The sequence below is a fragment of the Rattus norvegicus genome, chromosome 10, assembly GCF_036323735.1.
Source record: "Rattus norvegicus strain BN/NHsdMcwi chromosome 10, GRCr8, whole genome shotgun sequence".
NCBI lineage: Eukaryota > Metazoa > Chordata > Mammalia > Rodentia > Muridae > Rattus > Rattus norvegicus.
The window spans coordinates 52,842,501-52,863,797 of record NC_086028.1 but is presented as its reverse complement, the minus strand read 5'-3'; the positions used below and the strand labels follow the sequence as shown (position 1 = coordinate 52,863,797).

General features: G+C 50.0%; 1 protein-coding gene across 8 annotated transcripts in view; it reads right to left on the bottom strand.

Moving 5' to 3' along the window:
• Gas7 (growth arrest specific 7) overlaps nt 1-21,297 on the bottom strand; it is a 230,555-nt gene that overhangs the window by 18,447 nt on the left and 190,811 nt on the right. For all 8 annotated transcript variants that reach the window (NM_001414201.1, XM_039086994.2, XM_039086991.2 and 5 more), the window contains 4 exon segments: nt 2,991-3,065; nt 6,625-6,740; nt 8,707-8,796; nt 15,028-15,081. In NM_001414201.1, the coding sequence (NP_001401130.1) occupies nt 2,991-3,065; nt 6,625-6,740; nt 8,707-8,796; nt 15,028-15,081 (335 nt within the window).

Below are 21,297 nucleotides of genomic sequence, written 5' to 3'. Positions count from 1 at the left end.
ATGTCCCTCTTTCCTCAACATTCTAAGGAAGTTCAAATGTATGGAACTACCTCACTTGGCCCTGTCAGCATGTACAAATGAATATGTACTAATTAAGAACAAACTTTAAATGTTTCGGGGGGAAGCCATTAGACGTTCTCGTTCAAAGATGGCATCTAATGAGAAAGAGGTAAGTGGAAAACTGTCAGGTGCACTCCCATCTCAGTGTACAGTCTGTGGCACGACAGATCAAACCATAGGCTCCTGCCAAAGCCACTAGCCAAGAATGACCAACACTTCATCGTCGTCCTGCACGTGAGAGGGCAGAAAGCAGAACGAAACCCTTGAAGACTGATGACTCATCAGCATGCACAGGCCTTGTGACATCCAATTTGGACAGGGCATCCAAGTTGCCAGATAGCTCAAGTGAACCCTAACTGCCCTGTGGTTTATGAGCTCCCACATCCTCACAAAGCCTCCAAGGTGCACTGGGCCACACGTCCAGAGCCGTGTTGTAGGTGCAGGACCTACCGCTGTTACACTTTGTGCCTGCCAGTGAAGGAGTGATGGGGCGTGTGCATGTGATGTACCTGAGCTTGTGTGGTGGAGCGTGTTCACGCGCTTGGTCTGGCATGAGAGCAGGCTGCTTATCTTAGGAGCATATGCTGTATGCTGGCGGGACAAAATGTCCCTGGCAGGAGCCCCAGCCAAGGGGGTGGGAGCCGGAAGACTCCAGAGCCATACGGTGATGCCAGGGACCCACAGGAAGCTACGTTCCCTGGTGGCAGGGCTACTTCTGTGTGCTCCCTGCCTTGTCTCAGGTTCAGAGAGTAGTAGGAGAGCTAACCATGTGCAGGTCTGAAGAGGCCTGTTGGGTCACCCTGTGGCTGATGGGGAGGAGGCGGCTTGGTTCCAGTTAGTGCATGAGAAGCCCTAATCAAAGCCATATTCATTTGGCAAAAATCGCTGTCCCATGATCACTCTAGCCATGAAGCATATCCGAGCTGATTCGTTATCGCAGCTCCCTCACAGCTCAACCCCTGTGGCCACTCTTTCCTAAGCTCCCCTCAGAAGGGTGGGATTACAGAGGGGTCCTCAGAGGGCTCTGTTGGTACTGACTTCCCAGGAGCCTTGGCTTTCTTTTTTCCTTGTGAGGTGTAAAGTCATGTGTGATAAATCATCCAATTTAAGGTGAGCAGCTTAAAAGTGTGTACGGCATCCACAGTGTAGACGGTCTACCCTAATGACTCCAAACACTTTGTCACCCCGTCATTAATGAAAGTTTGTGATTTCCCCCGTCCCCTTTCGCTTCCTGATTCATATCTTGAAACTCTGATCAAGGATGTGGGGATGGAGTAGTAGTTAAGGTTAGAGGACAGAGCCCTGATCCAGTAGGATTATTGTCCCTGTAGGACCCACTCCCTCACCCCAGCCCAGCTAGAGGGGGATAGGTAGGCACACAATGGTTTTCAGCCATCTGTGACCCTAAGGAGAACCCATGTCAGACACCAACCCTACTGGAACATTGACTTTAGACATCCAATCTCTAGAACTGAGATGAAATAGAAGCTTTTTTTTTCCTGTTCTTTTTCTGGACAGGGATCTCGCTGCATAGCCCAGGCTGGTCTTTAACTCACGATCTTTCCATCTCTTATCCCCCCAGAGAGCTGGGATTACAGACATATGTGTACCGCCATGCCCAGGCAAATTCCTATAGTTTAAGCTACTCAGTCTGTGGTGCTTTGTTATAGCGGCTGCAGCAGACATATGCACACCTGTTAACTGCCACTCCTCCTTTCTCTCTTTACACTAACTGGTGGGCTTTGTCTCTATGGCTTTGCTTATTCTGGACGTGTCTGGGGAATGGGATGATGTACCCTGTGACCCATTGTGGATGGTTTCTTTTGCTTAGCATTGTGTTTCCTCTCAGAGTAGAGCCTCGGTATTCCTTTCTATGGGTGAATGATAGCCCGTTGTGCAGCCATGGGCATCCGTTGTGACGACACTACAGTGTCTGTGTCTGACCACCTTCTGATCACCTTCAGTCTTTGTGACCATTGCTACTTTGAGCACGCTTGCTTGAGTCCCTGTTTTTGATTCATTTGAGGGTAGACCTAGGAAGGAGTGGTGCTGTATACTACTTCTTTGATTTTCTCAAGCTGTTTCCCACATGGCTGTCATTTGAGAGCACGAGGACAGGGCTCTGCAGACAGATAGCAGAGGAAGCATCTATCCTTGAAGGAGTTCTCCCACTGAAGATCCTCGTGTGGCTGGGAGGGTTGAAAGTGTCCCTAAGCCTCATCTAGACTGTCACGGTCAGAGAGGGAGTCACAGCCTGGACTGAAGCTCTCCAAAGCACCCTTAGAGGCTGGATAGGAAGTTCTCAGACTTAGTGTCCTCTCAGCCTGACATGCAGAGGAAGGGGAACAGAGCTGGGCACCCAGAGGCCGCCGTCCAGTGGCAAGGCACAGTGCAGAGTGTTCCTTCTGTGCTCCAACACCCAGGAGGCCCTGGATCACTAAAAATAACTATGCGGAGGGGAATAAATCTGGAGTATGAATTCACAGACTTCAGGTCATGGGTGCTTTAAGCCATGAACACCAGTATTTTGGGGTGTTTGACTGAGAGAGAGTCTTGCTATGTAGCTCAGGCTGGCCTGAAATTCATAGTCCTCCATTCCTCAGCCACCACAGTGCTGAGATTAGAGGCCAAAAAGCCTAGCTATGTGTACTGGTCTTGAACCATGAGTCTGAATCCTGAGCCATGAAAACCCATCTTGAGCCATGGGTGTCCATCCACCTTGTTATTGGTCCTTTGTCTGAGCTAGGAGTGCCTGCCTCAAGGACTGAGGGCCTACCTTGGACTACGGATGACTAACAGGTACAGACACCACAGTGAGCCAGGCCTACAGCAATCTCTCCATCCCGAGTGAGCAACTCTGTGGAGTAAGTAAGGATCCCTTCTTCTGTGTCCTCTCCTCCTCCACCCCCTCCACTCTCCTCCCAACTCACCCTTCCTCCTGGGCAGCCAAGGAGTTCTGAGAGAGCTTAGCAAGGTTCTTTGCATATTCTTCTTCAATCTTTATCCTGCAAAGAGAGAAAGCCCAGTGCCTCTCAGTGCTCTGCTGACAAAGGAGGAGCCGACCATGACAGCGCTGGATAGGGGAATGGTTTGGACCCTGCTTCCCACTTCTCCAGGCTGTGGGGATAGCAGATGCTATCTGCACCACTTCTAGCACAAGGTTGGACATGTGCGTCTTCCAGGAACAAGAGAAGCTTGTGACTGACTCCCAGGGATGCCCAGCACGTCCCCAACCCTTCCGCCCCTTAGTTCCAGGTTCACACACTCCCAGATGGCCCCAACCCACAGAAGCAAGAAGAGAACATCTTCCTCCACTTTCCCACCCACAAAGCCTCCAATTGCCAAGCGTTGTTAAGGGTGCAAGTGTTTCCATGGAAACCAGGTAGCGTCCGGAGCAGCGGTGCCCTTGGATTTCTCAGGAGGGGAAAATCCTCCACACACCTCCAAGGTGACTCTCTGGGATACATTCTGTATGGCTAGGCACATCCATGTTAAGAGGGCTGTCAACAGCACGTTCACCTCCTAAGAGGCTCTTGGAGCCATGGTGGGAGGCAGATCTGTTCCTAGACAACCAGACGTGGTCTGAAGGCAGAGCCCTAGACAGCCCTACACCTTCACTCAGTGGATGGAGAAGTCCCATTTGCTGCCCACTTGCTCGGGTGCTGAAACCCGAATCATGCAGAGGCCCGGAGAGTGACTATGCAGCTCTGTTGAGTGATCTGCAAGACAGCTCACCGCTCACCTCTGGCTGGAGCCTGTCCCCAAGCTCCTGAGTTTCACACTGACCCATCTCCATGCTTCACCACTGCCTCTCTGGGTGCCTGCCTTTGCCTCCAGCCCCGATTATGTGGACGGCTGGTACCTCACACCTTCCTACTGCGGCCAAGATCTCCAGAAAGTAGATCTCATCATGTCACAAGGCCAAGTGCGTACGCCAGGAGAGGGAGGTGCACACACCATCTGCCTCCCGAGCCTCCGCTGTGAACCAGCCTGTACCATCTCCACATCCCGCCCACTTCCTTCAGCCCAGCAAACGCCAGGGCTGTGCTGGCCAGGTAGACTCCCAGCTCCTCGGCCTGGCTCCCCTGCCTCTCACAGTCTTCCCCTAGAGTTTCAAAGATGGGCCGAGAAAGGTTCCAGGGATTTGAATCCCCTCCACCGGGTCCCAGAGATGATCACAGTGGCCTGTGATGGCAGAGGCCATTCGTTTGCCAAAAGGACACTGTTATGAGTGTAAACCATATGCATATCGAAGCTTTGGCTCCTATTGCTTCCTATTTGTCTGTTTTATGCTTCTGTTTTCTCACATCTGAACAAAGCAGCTTCCCAATTTCCTACTAGTTTAATGGGTCATAAAATAAAGATTTGATTATACAAATGGAAAATAGGCCTCCTAAGGAAAAACAGGCTTTAAAAATGCCAAAGCATTATTACCCGATTACTAGTGTTGTAATGAAGAAATACTTTTGAAAGATCTTCGCTGTTTGCAGCGAGTACATCCAGGAAGTCTTGGAAACTCTTATTGGAAAGTTGGGCGTAAGTTTGTGGAAAAAAAATGTGTTTTATTTGCCTGCGTGTAAGTGTGTGTGGGTATACAGATGTTTGGGTATGTGATGTGGATATGCAAGGATACAAGTGTGTAGATGTGTACATAGGTATGCAGGCGTGGAGGCGCAGGCACGTGAGCGTACAGGCACGTGGGAGTGCAAGCATAGGTACACAAGGGTGTGGTATGCAGACACGTACATGTGCAGGTGCATGTGCAGAGAGGCCTGTGAGTGTGCAGGTGCATGGGTGTGCAGCTGTTTGTGCATAGGACATACAGATGCTTGGTGTGTAGGTACGTAGGGATGTGTGAGTGTACGGGTGTGATGAGGGCATGCAGATATCCAGATATATATGCAGATATCCATATATATGTATATATATGCAGTCACATGGGGCTACATGTGCATGGGTATGTAGATATGCAGGCATACAGATATGGTGTGCAGATGAGATGTGGGGTGCAGATGTAAGGGTGTGTGGAAGTACATGTACTCAGATGTACAGTTGTATGGGGATTTGATGCATGGTTGTGCCGGTACACAGATATTTAGGTGTAAGGGTGTGTGTGTGTGGGGGGGGCATTTCTGCATGGTTGTGGAGATATGCTGAGATATGAACTTAGGGGAAGAGAGGAAGATGAAATGGGCCTTCTCTGCAGCTCTTCCCAGTTTCCACAGGCTAAAACAGTTGGCTCTTTATCTACAACCAAGCTCAGGTGCAGGGCTATTAGAATCCCTAGAGGCAGGGATGGGGTGGGAGGGTGGTTCTGTTTCCCTTGGCTTGGGAAACAGTTTTAATTAAAAGAAGACCTGGGAGGGGGGGCTGGAGAGATGGCTCAAAGGTTAAGAGCACTGACTGCTCTTCTAGAAGGTCCTGAGTTCAATTCCCAGCAACCACATGGTAGCTCACAACCATCTGTAATGGGGTCTGTTGCTGCCGTCTGGTGTGTCTGAAGAGAATGACAATGTACTCACATAAAATAAATAAATCTTAAAAAAAAAAGACAGGGAAATTTGAGAAGACCTGGAAGGCCAGGAGTGGTGGACACTTTTAGTCTCAGCACTCGGGAGGCAAAGCAGGTCAATCCCTGAGTCTGTGGCCAACCTGGTTAACATGGTGAGTTCTAGGTCAGTCATGGATACACAGTGAGACTTGGTCTCAAGAGAAAAAGAAGACCTGCAAGGTCACATTCGTCTTCTTGATTATGACAAGGGACAGTGATTCACATAAGGGTAAAGGAGCAAATTAGTGAGCCAGGAACATTGGGGAGGAGTGGAGCCTGGGTAAACAGGACACATGTCCCGTCCATCAGGCTACTCAACTCCAGCCAATTGTTTACAGGGACTATGGAGGCATTAAGAGATGCCAAGCGCTGGAGAGATGGCTCAGTGGTTAAGAGCACTGACTGCTCTTCCAGAGGTCCTGAGTTCAAATCCCAGCAACCACATGGTGGCTCAACTATCTGTAATAGGATCTGATGCCCTCTTCCAGTGTGTCTGACAGCTACAGTGTACTCACATGAATAAAATAAATACATCTTTAAAAAAAAAAGAGAGATGCCAGGCTTCCAGGATTTAGTGTAATACACACACACACACACACACACACACACACACACACTTATATGCATATATTTGTTTTATAAACATATACATTTTATAAATTTACACACACACACACACACACACACACACACACACACACACACACACACGTGTGTGTGGTCTCAGGCAGCTCAGACAAGCCATAAGCCTAGTATAACTGATAATGACCTTGAACTTCCCACCTCCTGCTTTCAACTCCCAAATGCTGGGATTATAAGCATGCATGTCCCTGGCTACTAATATTTTTGTATATTTGTTCAAACTTTTAGAAACACTATCCATCTCTACACCTCACATTTGTTAGCCACATCTGTCCCAGGGCTGAGCATGGCAAACCATCCACTTCCTTGGGGTTTAGGGCTCAGGGTGGGCTCTGTGGCCAACTCTGGGGCTTTGTGGGCCTTGGGCTCACCTTTCTCGGATGAACTCAGACATCTCCTTCTGCATCTGCTTGCCTTTCAGTTGCTTCTGCAGCAGCAGTTCAAACCCAGCCACTGTGCCATTGCCTTGTGGGTCCTTCTTATCCGCCTATGAAGAAACAAAAGCCCAAGTCATCAGAGGCTGAGCAGTATCTCTAGGATCCCTTCCAGACCAGCTGCTTTCAGAAATCCCGCTCACTGTTTAGAGCTTCATGAACCCTCTTCCCTGTTTTGAGCACAGTGAAACTCTTTCCTCAGCAATGCTGACCCATGAGCCTCTGGGCATGCTACTAACACCTCTCCTGACAGAAAGAGATCACCATCACACACACACACACACCTTACAGTGGCTTCCCTGTGGGCACTGAAGACGCATACACTTTATTCTGTTAAAGCTACATCTTGATGGAAAAGCAAGGACATCACCCAAAAGACCAAGCCCAACCATGCCTCTCTTGGGGGTAAACAGGCTGAACGACTCATTGACTCAAAGGCAGACCAGCCAGAGCAGTGTGCTCCCATGACTCTGCGAGTGCTTAGTTTCTACGAAGAGGAAAGGGCCTCAATGATCATGAGAGGAAAACCACTGAGAAGGGACGAACCAGTTGCCACAGCTCAGAATAAGATGAGAACTCTCAAGTGAACATGGTAGTGTACGCCTGTCATCCCAGCACCTGGAAGCAGATGTACAAGGTGGCCAGCTGTTTCAACATAACACCAAACAAGCCGAAGAAGGATGCAGGCTCTCAAAGGTGGTTCCCCAGGATGCCACTGAGCAGCGGGCAGGACCACATGCACTGCCCAGTCCTGCAAGTTTCTTGTCTCCTGTTTAGGATATGTCCTGGTCCCTAGAGCCCAGAGATGACTTCTGCAAACATGGCTGCCTCTCTCTCTCTCTAGGGCTGTCAGCATCCTTCCTAGGCAGCACCCTCACCCTTCACCCTCCATGCCTATCTGTGACAGACAAAGAAGGTTATACCCAGTTTTTCCTTAAAACCCCCTCGATACTTCCCAACTACAGACAGCACACGATGCAACTTCCTTCAGGCCTACAAAATCTCCCTGTCTCCTGATGCCTTGCATGCCCATCTCTCTCCCGGATCACTTCTCAAGGCCCCTAAAACTTCTACATCCTCTGCAGACCTCTATTTTGCAAGCTGGAGTGGCAGGCACCACTTTAATGGGGCAAGTAGGAGCTTTTGTGTGCTTCCTAATGGGGGCATGATTTGGGAGAAAGAAATAACCTTTGCCTAGTATTTAGCAAATCTAAAAAGCGGGCGGGCAATCCATTCTGTGTCATGGTGGATAGAGGTTTTATTTATTGGCTTCCTGAAAGTTCCTTGTAGAGATTTAGTAGTTTTCCATAGATAGTCAAGGTTGCGTGACTGCTCAGCACGTCTGCGGAAGTCAGTTGTCCCTGCTGATTTCAAAATGGAAAAACTCAGGACTAGCTCTGGCATTTTTGAGGTGTGAGACTTCATACGTAAACATTTTAATGGTGGGAATATATCCATAATGCAAGATTGACTTCGGCCATCACTTCTAAAGTGTCCATACAGTTTAGTGACATGAAGTGTACTGAGACAGCGGTGGTGAATCCCGCCACCCATCACCTGCAGAAACTTCTCATCTGTGCCCACTAAGCAATGTACAACAGCTTGAAAGTGCGGACACCAAAAGAGGCAGTTTATATATCCCCGTCTACACTCAACTTCCTCATGATCTCATTGGGAAAACACCAGGCATGGAGGCGGAGCATGAGTTCAAGGCCACTCACAGCAATAACGAGAAGGCTTAGAGCTCAGAGTTCTTTACTAAAAGCAATTCTAGTCTCCTGCCTCCATCCAGCCCGGAAGGGAATGGCTGTCCAATTTTCCTTGCATTCCGAGTCACTGTGAATAGAAACCACACAGATTCCCTGGGACTGCTGGAATGATCTAGAAAAGGAAAAGTCCTGCCTGAGATGCCAAACTCAACACTGGACCTTGAGGCTTCACCAAGAGAGACCCTTCCCGCCCTTCTGGGTGTACATTCCTGTTGGGGTCACAGTGAAGGGAACCGGAGGCAGCACCTACCCAGAAGTAGTCGCAATAGCTCCACTCAGTCGGCTTGAGCAGTTGCTGTTCAGGCATTGTGTCTGGGTGAGGGAATGTCACACAGTTTATCTGCAGGGTATAGAATGGGAAGAAGAATACTGTCAGTGTAGGGTCAACTGAACAGAGCACAGAGGAGGACTCCCCGCAGCCATTTTGGTGGAACGTACTCAGCGATCTACCTGTGTTCCGGCAGCCAGTGACTGACTACTTCAAGAGGCAACAGGCCCTCCTTGACACCCATTCCAGGGGCTACAATGAGGGGAACCTCTTTTGTGGGAGTTTAGTAGGATCTGTCCCAGTTGTGAACACCCAGATCCTTTGACCCCAGCAGCTATGCTTCTGAGAGACTAGGTTACAGATCTATCAGCCCATGTGTGCAGGGACGTCGGTACCTGGTTTCCACCACACACTATCTATGGCAGGAAAAGACTGCCCCAGAAGACTGGCACTTTCCAACAGGAGAGGAATTTGTAAATAAGAATGAGGTGAGTCAGGAATGGTGGCTGTCACCAGCATCTGGGAAGGAGAGGCTGAGGAATTCAAGGCCATCCTAGGCTAGACAAAGAGATCCTGCATGATACACAAAAGACACCGGTAGAGGTCCTATGGAAGGTGCAGGTATGTATATATGAATGGAGGAAGACATCAGTTTAGGGAGGTAGAGGGAGGAGAAAGAGGATCTGAAAACCCAGGAAGAAGCCTTGTTCCACCCAGCCAAGTTTATGGGCGTGGCTTTGCTGCTGCTCTTGCTGCAGGGCTTCAACTCCCCACCCACACCCCAAGGCATCCATTCCTCCCTCCCTTCAACCTCTCCTCACAGACTAGGCATCTGCCAAACTGCTGGAAGGAAGAGCCAAGAAGGAAGCCCCAGGGGCTGACCTAGGAGGGGGGTGCAAATAGCCAGTACCCCTGTGACACAGAATCTTCAACTAGGATGGGAAGGAAGCCTCCAGTGCCTTGGTCAGGGTCTATGGGCTGTGGACACATGTCTCATGGGCAGTTTCAGATCCCTGTTCCTTGTCACCAGACTCTGAGCTCAGGGTTTGTGTGTCAACCATCTCGTTTTGAGTGATGACAATTAATTCAGAGTTAATAACAAAAACAGACAAACAACACTCCCCCACCACAACCAAACCCACCACCAACAACAACCAAGTTAAACCAAAACACTATGTACAACCAGCGGACTCCCATGTCAGCTTAATCACACCCAGGGTCTCTGACTTAAGGGCAGGAGAACATCTGGCAGAGAACTGCCCTGCCTGCCAGCTTCCAGAAACATCTGCTGCCCTCACAGGCCTGATCGAAGAGACCCAGCAGTGCTAGCTCATGAGGGGAAGGCTTGCTTCTGGATGCTGACACTGCTGAGATAAGGTGGGGCTCCTTTGGGGAGAAGTATGAGGACATGGTGGGGAGAAGGCAAGATTGTCACAGTGCCCTGGAGATCAACACTGAATTTTCCAGTTATTTCAATGTGGAGTGCCGGCCTCAGCTGCTGCTAGGGTCTGGGCCAGGGTGAGATAGAGCAGGCATCAGGAAAGGATCTCTCCAAGCGCTTCCTGTAGGCTGAAGCCACCCTCTGCTTGTGGTGTCCTGCCTCAACTGCCTCCCATGAGCAAGTGCTTCGAGGGGCCATCATGAAAACAGGGTCTGGCCTGTTTAAGCCTTAAAATATTTCCCCATTCTGTCATATTGGTGATGAAAATCACACCTTTATTTAGCTTCGTGAAAGAAAGCTTTAATGTAATTCATAGCCTTCTCTGAGAGATGCCTACAGCAGGGACTAGAAGGCATGGGGGATCTAGAAGGTGAAGGCCCCTTTTGTATAGCCCTGGAAGAGCTGTAGAAAGATGGGCGCTGGGCAGGAGTAAGGGTGGGAAGTGGGGAAAGCTGTCAACTCTTGATGCCTTCTGCAACTCTCAGGATGCTCTGGTCAGGAGCTCTGGGGTGCAGGTCACTTCTGGTTTGCGTTAGCCCAAAGGGACTTCCCAAAGTCGTCGGAGCCCTTCTCCCCCTGGTGGTCATGTGGAGAAGTGCATAACACTGAGGAAGTCAGATCACTGTGTTTTACATTCAGGTCAGGCTGGTGGCAGATAGCCCCTCCATGGCATGTGCTACCCTGGGTTTTCCTACTATGCCATGTCTCCCAAGCACCCTGTACACAGATGTCTGTGTTGCTACTTCCGATGGCCTTTACTTCCCTTCTGACAGCCCGTCTATGAGGGCAGGTGGGGAGGCAGAGACCATCCTTCTCCAGGGTTTTCCTGGCTTCTGGCACAGCAGGCAAACAGTGGATGTTCAGCAAATCATCATTATTGCAACGACTGGGTACTAGGTTTGAGGTACAGCATCTGCTCTCAAGAGCTTGGTGATTAAGGGGTGGTGGTTTTGGGGATAACCCTCTCATTAGGGTATGCATGGGATGCTGAGGCCACAGGAAGGGCTGGGATCATCACTCTTAGATGAAATAGTACTTGAGGAGACAGACAAGCTAGGAAAGGGCCTATGTGTGCATGTGCTTGTTTATGAGCACATGTGTGTGTTTATGTGTGTGCAAATGCGAGTACTCCTATGTGTGTGTATTCACACACACACGCATGCTTAGTTAGGCTCTGAAGCAAGAGGGGCCATGCTGAGGCAGTTACGCACAAAGTACTCTCTGCCTGTGTGCCTGTGTTCCTGTGTCCCTGGAGCACAAGGCTCCATTAGCAGGACCATGATGCCCCAGGAAGGAAGAGGAAGCAGAATGTGTCCTTCTCCATGAATACCTCCATACGTAGATTCCTTCCTCCTCCTGGTGATTTCCAGGAAGCTTATGGGAATATACAGCTGCACCCCTGGGGAAAGGTGGATCTCCTCCAAAAGTCTCTAGGGAACAGTGAGGGGCCTCAGTCCTTCCTGTCCCTACACAGGAGATCTAATCATGCTCCAGTGCTTGCCATACGTGAACTCACACAATCCCCATAACAGTCATGGGAGGCACTGAAACACAGAGAGGTTAAGTGACTTAACACAGATCACACAGCTCATATATAACAGTGGAGCTATGGCATGAATCCAGACTGGAACTCTGGGTCTAGACTAGGATCCAAAGCCCTGTCCCACATGACTTGTCCAATGCCCTGGGGCAAAGGGTAGGCATGCCCTACTCATGCCCAAGGCAGGTGCTGAGCTGGAAGAAGAACAGGGGTGCTCCCCTTACATATGTGTGTACAGGAGGGTGAGTGGTATGGCCACTCCCACCAACTCCTCTGGGGATTCTCAGTCTCACCCACAGCCACAAGGGCAAACACCCCACCCCAATCGATGGGAGGCTTCCTCTGCGGTGGATGTTTGGTTGAGGCATTCTGCAGGATTGTGAGGGCTGTCCCCAGACATTCTTTGAAGGTACAAAGTGGGCAACAACAGCTACTAAGGCATCTGGCTGGGCCACCAGGGCTGAAGAGCACATATGTGACCCACCCGAGGGGCTGACGTGGGAAGCTGGGGCACCTGCTCTCACTGCAGGGCAGTGATGTCTGTGTGAGAGCAGGGCTCTAATCAGTCTCCGTACAGCCTTCAGAGTTTACACAGTTTGGTAACCCAGGCTACAGCTAAGTACTCTGTGTGCCCCTGGCTTGGTAAAGTGAGAAGATGGGAAAGAACCCCTATGGGCTCTCCTCCAGCCACTTGCTCCCTCCCAGGATGCCTTGCCTCCAGACCAGTTATGCTGGGCATCCAAATGGAGCACCACAATGTCCTCCTCTAATTCCTCTGTCCTCTGCCTGGTGCCCTCCCTGTCATCATTGCTGGAATCCCCTACAACTTGATGTGTCAAGTTTGTGCCGAGGGCAGTGAGTGGCCATTAGTGCCTGTCACTCTCAATCAAACAGCTCCCCGCCCCCACCTACCTGTCAGCCTAGCACTGCTGAAGGCAGGGAGGAGACCCAGGCATGGCTGCCAGTCCTGCTGCTGCTGCGGTGGGTGGGTGCAGGGTGCAGTGCCTGCTCTTCTAAACTAGCATGGGGCCGCTGAGCTTTAGATCCAGCCCAATCCTTCCCTTGAGCTAGGACATGAACCCTGTGTTGGCAGGCCCTGGCAATGGCTGCCTCCCAGAGACTGCTCACTACACTCCCATATTCCCTCCCTGAGATAGGGAAGCGAGCCTCCTAGGAACAGGGCCATCCCATCCTCCCAAGAAGTGCTGAGTTCTACAGGGTTCGAGCATGGAGCTATGGGCTGCGTATGGAGACAGAGTCCTGGGTGAGGGAAAGAATGGTGTAGGTCTTCAGCCTGAAGTGACATGGGGTTAGAGTATCCAACGGGTGTACGGGTAGGCACCCAGGTTGGCAGCAGGAAGACTTGGATTCGAGTCCTGAGTTTTCTTTCTCACTTGCTGTGATGTATAGCTGGTCTCTCTTTTGCTGAGTTTCCCCTCAAGTGATGATAGAAAGGTACTTTCCTGCCCTGGCCCCAGAGAGAGCAACTACAAATGCTTCTCAGGATCCTCACTTTACACAGTGTCCCAGAAGCCATGACTAGTAGTTACGTGCTGCAGACCGCTCCAGAGATGTGCTGATACAGGCCAGAGGGAAGGGCCAGGCAGGAGGGACAAGGTGAGCCATCCAATGGGAATCTCAGGGCCATACTCAGAAGCTCTGAGTGAAAGGACCCAGTAGGGGCTTGCCTCTGAGGCTGGGCTCCATCACTGTATGTCTCTAAGACAACCAGCCAGCCCACAGCCTGTCGCTCCTCACTTTTGATTTTGTGTTTCGATTGTGAAAACTTCTCCCTCTTATTTGGCATTCTTCCCTTCTCCCCATTTCTAGCAGCTCTGAGAAGCTGTCACCTTGCTTCAGCCTTTGGGAACAGTGTGAAGGATAGGGTCCATGGCCCCAGAAGCCCGAACTTAGGGCCTGCCTAAGCCCTGCCAGATTCCTTCAGATTCTCCAGGAAGAGAGGTTGTGGCTGCTGCAGGATTGCAGCAGGCTGAGCTCCTTTGCCCAGTTTCCGGGAGACACAAGGAGGTCAAAACGGGGTGATGACCCATAGCACCTAAGCCAGCTCTGGAAGGGTACTATCAGTGGGAAAGAGCTAAGGTTTCCATCTTGAGGCTTCCTAGGTAGGTGAGTCTGGCATGGTGCCACTGGCCACTCTATTCCATTTTCCTCCTGGGTGGACAGCGTGATGATCACATGCTGGCACACTGAGCACAAAGTGTGTGCCGGTCTCTGTTCTAGGTACTTTTCAATCTTGTGACCAATTCATTCCAGACACCACTTGCCTATACCTGAGGCCCTCGCATCCCTGCTCTGCAGACACAGGCACCAGAAACCGCTGGAGAACTTACTCAAACTTTGCCTTAACTTTGTCAACGGCTTAAGTGACACTCTGGCTTTAGAGTCCAGGTGTGTAATCACCCTGCAGGGTTTATTAACCACAGCTCCCACAGGAGGAGCCAAACAGAAGCCCTGGGAGTAGTCCTGGCGTGTACTGAGTGGACACCAGGTGGCAGCGGGCGTTATGGCTACTCTTACTGCTTGTTTGGCTCTCTCTCCCCTGGAAAGCAGGATGGTCCACCCGGGCAACCACAGCAACGCACCCACTCAGTTTTTATCTTTGCAGAGGTACGGCTCAGAACAGGGTGATAAGGAGCCCAGGACAGCATGTCCCCATGTGTGCCTCCCCCAGGCTCGTGCCAAGATAGCAAAACAGAATAGACTTTACTTCTCAAATCTCTACTGTTGGCTAAAAATCTGAACAGCTCCCTCCTTAGAGAGATGTCCTGGCCTCCCCACATCAGAGGGTGTGAAGGGAGGAGTTGGGGACCCTACTCCAGCCCTACAGGGATATCTGGCCAGAGTTGGGGAAGAATCCCTGAGAGTTTAGGTGGGAGCTTCTCCTCAGGGACTCCCAGAAATCTATTTGTGGGGAGCTTTCTCTTGCTTTTAACTTTGACATCTTCCAGAAGTTTCCCTGCACAAAAGCAGCCCCGTGGTGGCTGTAATTTCCATGTCACATCTCTGCACACAGCGCACTCCACCCACTTCAACTTGCTCCCCCACAAGCACCTTCTCCTGCCCACCACACAGAAACAGCTTCTCCCTGGTTACAGCCTTCTTCCCTCTACCCCTTCACCAGAAGAGAGCAAGTGAGATGGGAAATTGACAGAGGAAAGGGACAGGTGGGGGGTGGGGGGCAACTTCAGCTAAAACCAAGCTTTGGCTGTCTGGTTGGCGATCCACGTTGCCACAGCAACAACCCCAGCTCTGCCCAAAGCCCCAGCTCTGGAGCCCTCCCCACCAAGAGTGAGCCACTTACTGTGATGGTGTTTTCTTTGCTCTGTTTCTTGCCTGGCGACGAGGAGCCCAGGTTCTGGGGAGAGAGGTGAGATCCATCATCAAAGCTATTCTCCATGTTGGACATTTTTTTCCCCATTCCCGTTCCCCAGGTGGGTGGAGGGAATTGGTTAAAAACCCTGAGCTGGGGAAGTTCAGGGGTGTCAGCCTGTCATTAACTCCTGAGTCACCATATTCTGGGTTGGGGCAGGCAATAGCATCTTAGAGCCTAAGCTGCTCCAGAGTGCTCAGGCTCCAAACGAAGTGGAAGAAGGTTGAGCTCAGACTCCAGGGAACCACAGCAAACCAGGTCTCCCTTCCTCTCCTTTCCAACTGGGATTTGGAGAGTTAACCCCTCCACTGCCCTCTGCTGGTAACCAGACCACGTTGCCTAAGCATCGGAGTGGAATGACAGGGGAGCAGAGAGTTAAGGCAGATTGTAGGCCACCCCCCCACCCCCAACCCAGGCACAGAGCACTCAGCACATGACATCTCATTCTGAACGCCCCTACCCCCCCTCGCCCCGAGTCCGTAATGTCAAACGGTGAATGCGTGGAATGAGCACGGGCACTGCTCAGCCACTTTGGCAATGTGCCACGGTGCCAGTGCCTGGGAGCCACAGTGATTGCCTCTAAGCAGAACATCCTTCTGGGGTGCCTTTTTATATTGTCCCCATGGTCAGCAAGCAAAACAGAGTCCTAACTACCCATGCACCTGTAGATGATGGCCAGAGTCCCACGATTGTGCTGGTGGAGATGGTCAAGAACAGCTCGCTTAAAAAAAAAACCCCATTTAACAGGAGAGACTACTTAGCTCTGAGACTTCAGAAGTTCAACTCCAGGAGTCCCCAGACAGAACCCTGAGATGTCACTTGTCCTGGGTCCCATGATACCCTTGAAAATAGCTCTCTTGAGGCACCATGGCACCATGGATGACTACTGCGGTGTGTGTGTGTGTGTGTGTGTGTGTGTGTGTGTGTTCTGGGGCTGGCATTGGACCAAAAGTATGAAGGGCTTTACCAGTGAGCCTCAGGGGAGCCAGACGATTTCACCCACCCTCAAGCCACATAGCCCTGGACCGTGGCAAGGTGAGCACCTAAGGGTGGGCTGTTCTTACCTCTGGAAGCCATCAGCAAGCCAGGCCAATTGGAGCTCATCATAGATCCTTCCTATGCACAGACTTACCGCCTTGTTCTGACCAGTAAAGAACCTGTTCACAGAAAACTCTCATTTGTGGATCTCTTGGTGAAAAGCAGTCTTAAGGAGCATCCATTTCATGGATGACTAACTTTGAGATGAAGGCCATGGGACTGACTTCTTGGAACCTCAGGTTTTCCATCTCTAAAATGGACGGTTCTCACACTGTTCTAGTCAGTCCCAATCCTGAGCTCATGGAGACCTCATTGGAGGCACACTGACCTGTCCAGCTTTCAGTCACTTTATCCAGTCACCTGTGCTTGCAGTGACTCCTCTGTCACTCTGACAGGCTAATGTCAAGCTTGTGGCCAACAGAACCCTCTATCGTAGTTTTAATCCACCGTTGTATCCAGTTGACCTGGTTTGTGCCTTTGCAAGCTGCCATGGCCTTTCTGGGACATTCCCTAAAAGTGACTAGTGAAGAAGACAAGCAGAGGCTGCACCATGGGAGTCCTATGTGGCAGTCATCACGAAGGAGCGGGGACAACAGTTTCTCCATGGTTCTTGCACACAGATACACTGACCAAGCCCACACCTGCGGAGAAAGGGGCAGGCCTGCCTCAGGGCTAGATTCTCTTCTTTTGCAAGTCTTCCTGTCAGGGACCAACATTACAGTGCTACTGTCCTTGTGTGTCTGCTGTAGCCCAGGATTGGTGGTGGGCAGTAAGGGGACCAGTGGCCTTGGCTGTAGTCTATATATGGCTGCTGTTACTCCTGTAGGCGTAAAGAACCAGGAGGCAAGAAACCCTACACCCTCTGCTGGTGGCTTGTTTGTTATTCGCCACTGAAAAGAATGCAGGTTCCTAGAAACACAGCCAATTCCAAAGACAGAGTGTCAGAGTGCTTTCTGTGCCAGCGAGTGCAGAGGACTCAAATAGTGATGGAGATACAACAAAAGGTCGAAGGAGCTGGTCTAAGATGACCCCCACAGGCCTCACTGGCGGACACCTGAGCTCAGAAGGAATAATGACCACAAGGGAATCACTCCACAGCGGGCAGAGGGAACATGGCATCCCAGAAGACCCATGAAAATCTACTAGAGTTCACCACCTGGAAATCCCAGTGCCAAAGGGATCTGGGCTATGATCCTCACCGATACTCAAGGCACACAGTGGTTATTGTGAGGAGGCAATTGTCACAGGGTCACACTGGTGTCCCATGGGTTACCCATCAGTCAGAAAGGGGAACAAATGAAATAAAGGTAGTAGTTTACAGTGACCCGGGACTTCCCCAACAGGGTGCAGACTTGTGAGTGTGTGTCTCCCCAGAGATGCAACAGCCAGCAGCCGGCTCACCCCATACAGAACGCCTGTCAAAGCCCAAGCGTAGGTGTAACCATGAGAAATCAAACAGACCAAGAATGTAGGTTGGCCTACAAGACAATGGATGACCTGGAGTCTTCAAAACAGACTAGAAGTCAGTGTGAGGGCAGGCGAAAGTAAAACCATGGGGCATCAGCCTAGACAAAGAGACGGAAGCACGCAAGGTGACAAAAGTGCCCGTCTGGTGGAATACTAGTCAGCAGTAGGAATCAAAGTTGAGCGCACTCAATTGAGACATCAAAAACATCCTGAGCAAAGCAGTCAGCCGGCAAGGACTGCATACAACCAGCCGTCCTGTAGATTAAAAAAAAAAAAAAAAAAAGAATGGCCCAGAGTCAGAAAGTAGGCTAGTAGCAGCCCATGGCTTGGGAGAGGCCAGGAGGGAATGCAGATTCTCTACGATCCACTATGATGCATTGGGACACAAGATGCACAGTTATGAGTGCTCCAAAAACAACCTGTGATCCTTGGTTGGCACCACCCTCTCCCTGTCCCCTCCCTCCCCCTTCCTCTCTTTCCTTCATAGGACTGGGTGTTGATCTCTCCCTTTTAACCCATGGAGCTGTAGTCCCAGAAGATTTTAAATGATGGAACTCTAAAATAATTAGTTGCATCAAAACAAATGAGATGAAGAGGTAGATAGACAGACAGACAAAGGCAGAGAGAGAGGTAAGTGGACAGATAGACAATGATAGAGAGATGGGGCTAAAGAGACAAAATAATCAACTTTTTCTTATCAAAAACTTGAATGACTCTTGGCCTGGGGAAAGCAGGTGTAAAAGGCATTTTGGGGTCCACTAAAGAATTAGAATATGGAATGTATATGGTGATATTGTTGGACTTGTGTTTTCTTGGGTGGGGTAATAGTACTCTGATATCTTCCCCACTTGGTTTATAATTAGAAATACTTACATTTAGAGGAGCAGTTCTCAACCTATGGTCTTAGGAGCTGAGACAATGCTCAGTACCAGAATTACAGTTATGAAGTAACAACAAAAATAAACTTATGTTTGCGGGTTCCTAAGAGCATTGGAAATAATGTATTTTCTGGTGGTCACAACCACTGAGTTAGGGTCATAAGTCAGGAGTTTTGCTTTACGTATAGGTGGGGATGTTGAGGAAGGGTGAGACCATTCACGAGCCAACACTGGCCTACTGCCAGCACCCACTGAAATGAGACGCTAGGTCTATGGGTCTCTGTCACAGGAAGCCCTTGACTTTCATAAATGTACAGATTCCTACAAAAGATTCTTTACCTTTTGCCCTTTGCATATATTTCCAGAGAAGGAGTTTCCTTCTGGACCCAGCGCTCACTCCATACCCAGGCTAGCCTTGAAGTAGAGACCTCATGATCCTCCTGATTTGTGTATTGCTTGCTTAGTTTTCCTCCATTTTGGCTGAACTGTCACTCCCACATCCTAGTGTCCTGGCTACTCCAACAACTCTGCTATCACCAAGGACACACACTACTTGCTACGCTGCGAGCAACTCCGAGAGCAGGCCGACAGCCCCTCTTCTAAGAGTCTTTTCAGCACACTCCTCCCCAAGGATCTCCTGGATCCTATACCTTTGGTGGGGGGATTCCTATCGGAATAGGAAAAAGCCTTTTTAGTTCGTAACACTGTTGGCATAAACCTGGGCTCCTTGTGATGGGCCACGCAGACCCCTCCTGCCTCATCTTCTGCCCTCCCACACCTGCCAATTTGGTAAGTCACAGTATGACGCATACTTGGTGTCTGTGGGTTCTTGGAAAGCTTCATCTTTCTTCCTGCCTCTAGGCATCTACGTGCTGTGCCCTCTGTCTGGAAGATTGTTCACTACCCCTATCTTTTTCTTAACCAACTCTTCATGTAGCCTTCCTCTCCTTCAACCTAGCATCTTTTCTGAAGAACCCCATTACTGAAGGTTTCAGCACTACTTGTTTGGCTTCTCCTTGTGCACACTTTCTTCTGTTCTTACCACTGATAAAATTAAACAACTGTTTACCCATTGCCTCCTACAGCTAGGGCTGAGCCTTTCTATACCTCAGAGCCTAGCAAAGACCTAAATGGACAATGGGGCATGGGTTACTGAAGCTAAGGGTCTGGGGAGAGACTACAGAGACATAGCATTTCAGCTCTTTCTCCACTTAAACTGTATTCTTCAACACAACCCTGTTGGGTGCTCATGTCCCGATGGCCCCATCTCTTCCTTTGTGTCTTTTGAGGTAGTTAGGAAGCCAGAATAATGGAAGGATGGGTTACAAAAAGGCCCAAGAAGTGGTGGGCAGGAAGAGAGGATGCAATGTAAGATTTTCTTTCGCCAAGGTTATTAGCCTTTGACTCCTGGGTTGTCTTCCAACCACTGAGGTGCCCTTTATCTAGGACTCAGGCAGAACCCTTGATGTCTGCAGTACTGAAGCTGTCCACTGGGAGGCGCCAGACCACCACCATCACCTGTGCCCATCCACCCAGTTCTGGGCAGTGGAGAAAGCTGACCCTCAGGGTTATAGAGACATTAGGAGTGCCCGCCCTTCCCATTCACCCGCTCAAAGAGAAGGAAACCAATAGGTATTTTGTAAATCTGGGCTTGGCCATCCTGCCCTCAAATCTCGCCTCTTCGATAGGTCAGTGGCCTTCCATTCACTCATAGTTTAATTATTGTACATATGCACACACATGCTAGAGACCAAACCCTGAGCCTTGAACACACCAGATAAATACCACTGAGCTACGTCTCCGTTTTGAGACATTAGCAAGAGCGATTGTGAATTGTGATTGGCAGCCTGGGATGGAGAGTAAATCTCCCTGTGTATTGAAGAATGCCGTGTGTGCTTAGGTATTGCCTGGGCCCTGCTGTCTTTTAAGGAAGATTCTCTCAACCTATTCATGGTTAGCTGGTAGAGCATTTTTGATAATTAGCCTCAGCGGTTCATATACTGGGTTTAAAAAACAGCGGCTTCCTTTGCAAATGCTGCCTTTTCATAGCGTAAAAGAATCCTAAAAGATCTACTTTACAGTTCCGGAATGCAGCGGGTAGATGCAGATTTACCTTTTCCATGTACTGCACTGTTTATTTTTGTTTCTCTGAGGAGGTCTTACTTCAGGGTTATCATCAAAAAGAATATTATGCTAACCTTCCTGTGTGTCGAAGCCACTGTCTACCAAACTGGGGCTCAGAGTTGGCCATCCCTGGGAACCTAGTACCACACATCCCTTATCAACTGCGTATGCTCGTCGTGTGCATGCGTGTGTGTAGTGTGTGTGGTATGTGTGTGGTGTGGTGTGTGTGGTGTGTGTGTGGTGTGGTGTGGTGTGTGTGTGTGTGTGTGTGTGTGTGTGTGTCTATGCACAGGCATATATGTGGGCACACATAAGGTATGGCAGAGGTCAATCCCAATCTCTCTCTCTCTCTCTCTCTCTCTCTCTCTCTCTCTCTCTCTCTCTCATTTCTGAGTCAGTGTCTGCCATTGCCCTAGAGTTCACCAAGTGCACCAGGCTGGCTGGCCAGTGTAGCCCTCTGATCTTCCTGTGTCCACTTCCCCAGGTCTAGGACTACAGGCACACCATCACAGCCTGCCTTTTCTGTGTGTGCTGGAAATTAGACTCGGGGCCTCAGGCTTGTGAAATAAGCACTTCACCACCTGAACTATCTCTCCAACAGCCACATTCCGTTTTCTTAAATAAAAAAGTATATCTGTCTTTTATAAAAGTGAAATGTGTTGACTTTAGAAAACTTGAGGAAAGTACAAACAAA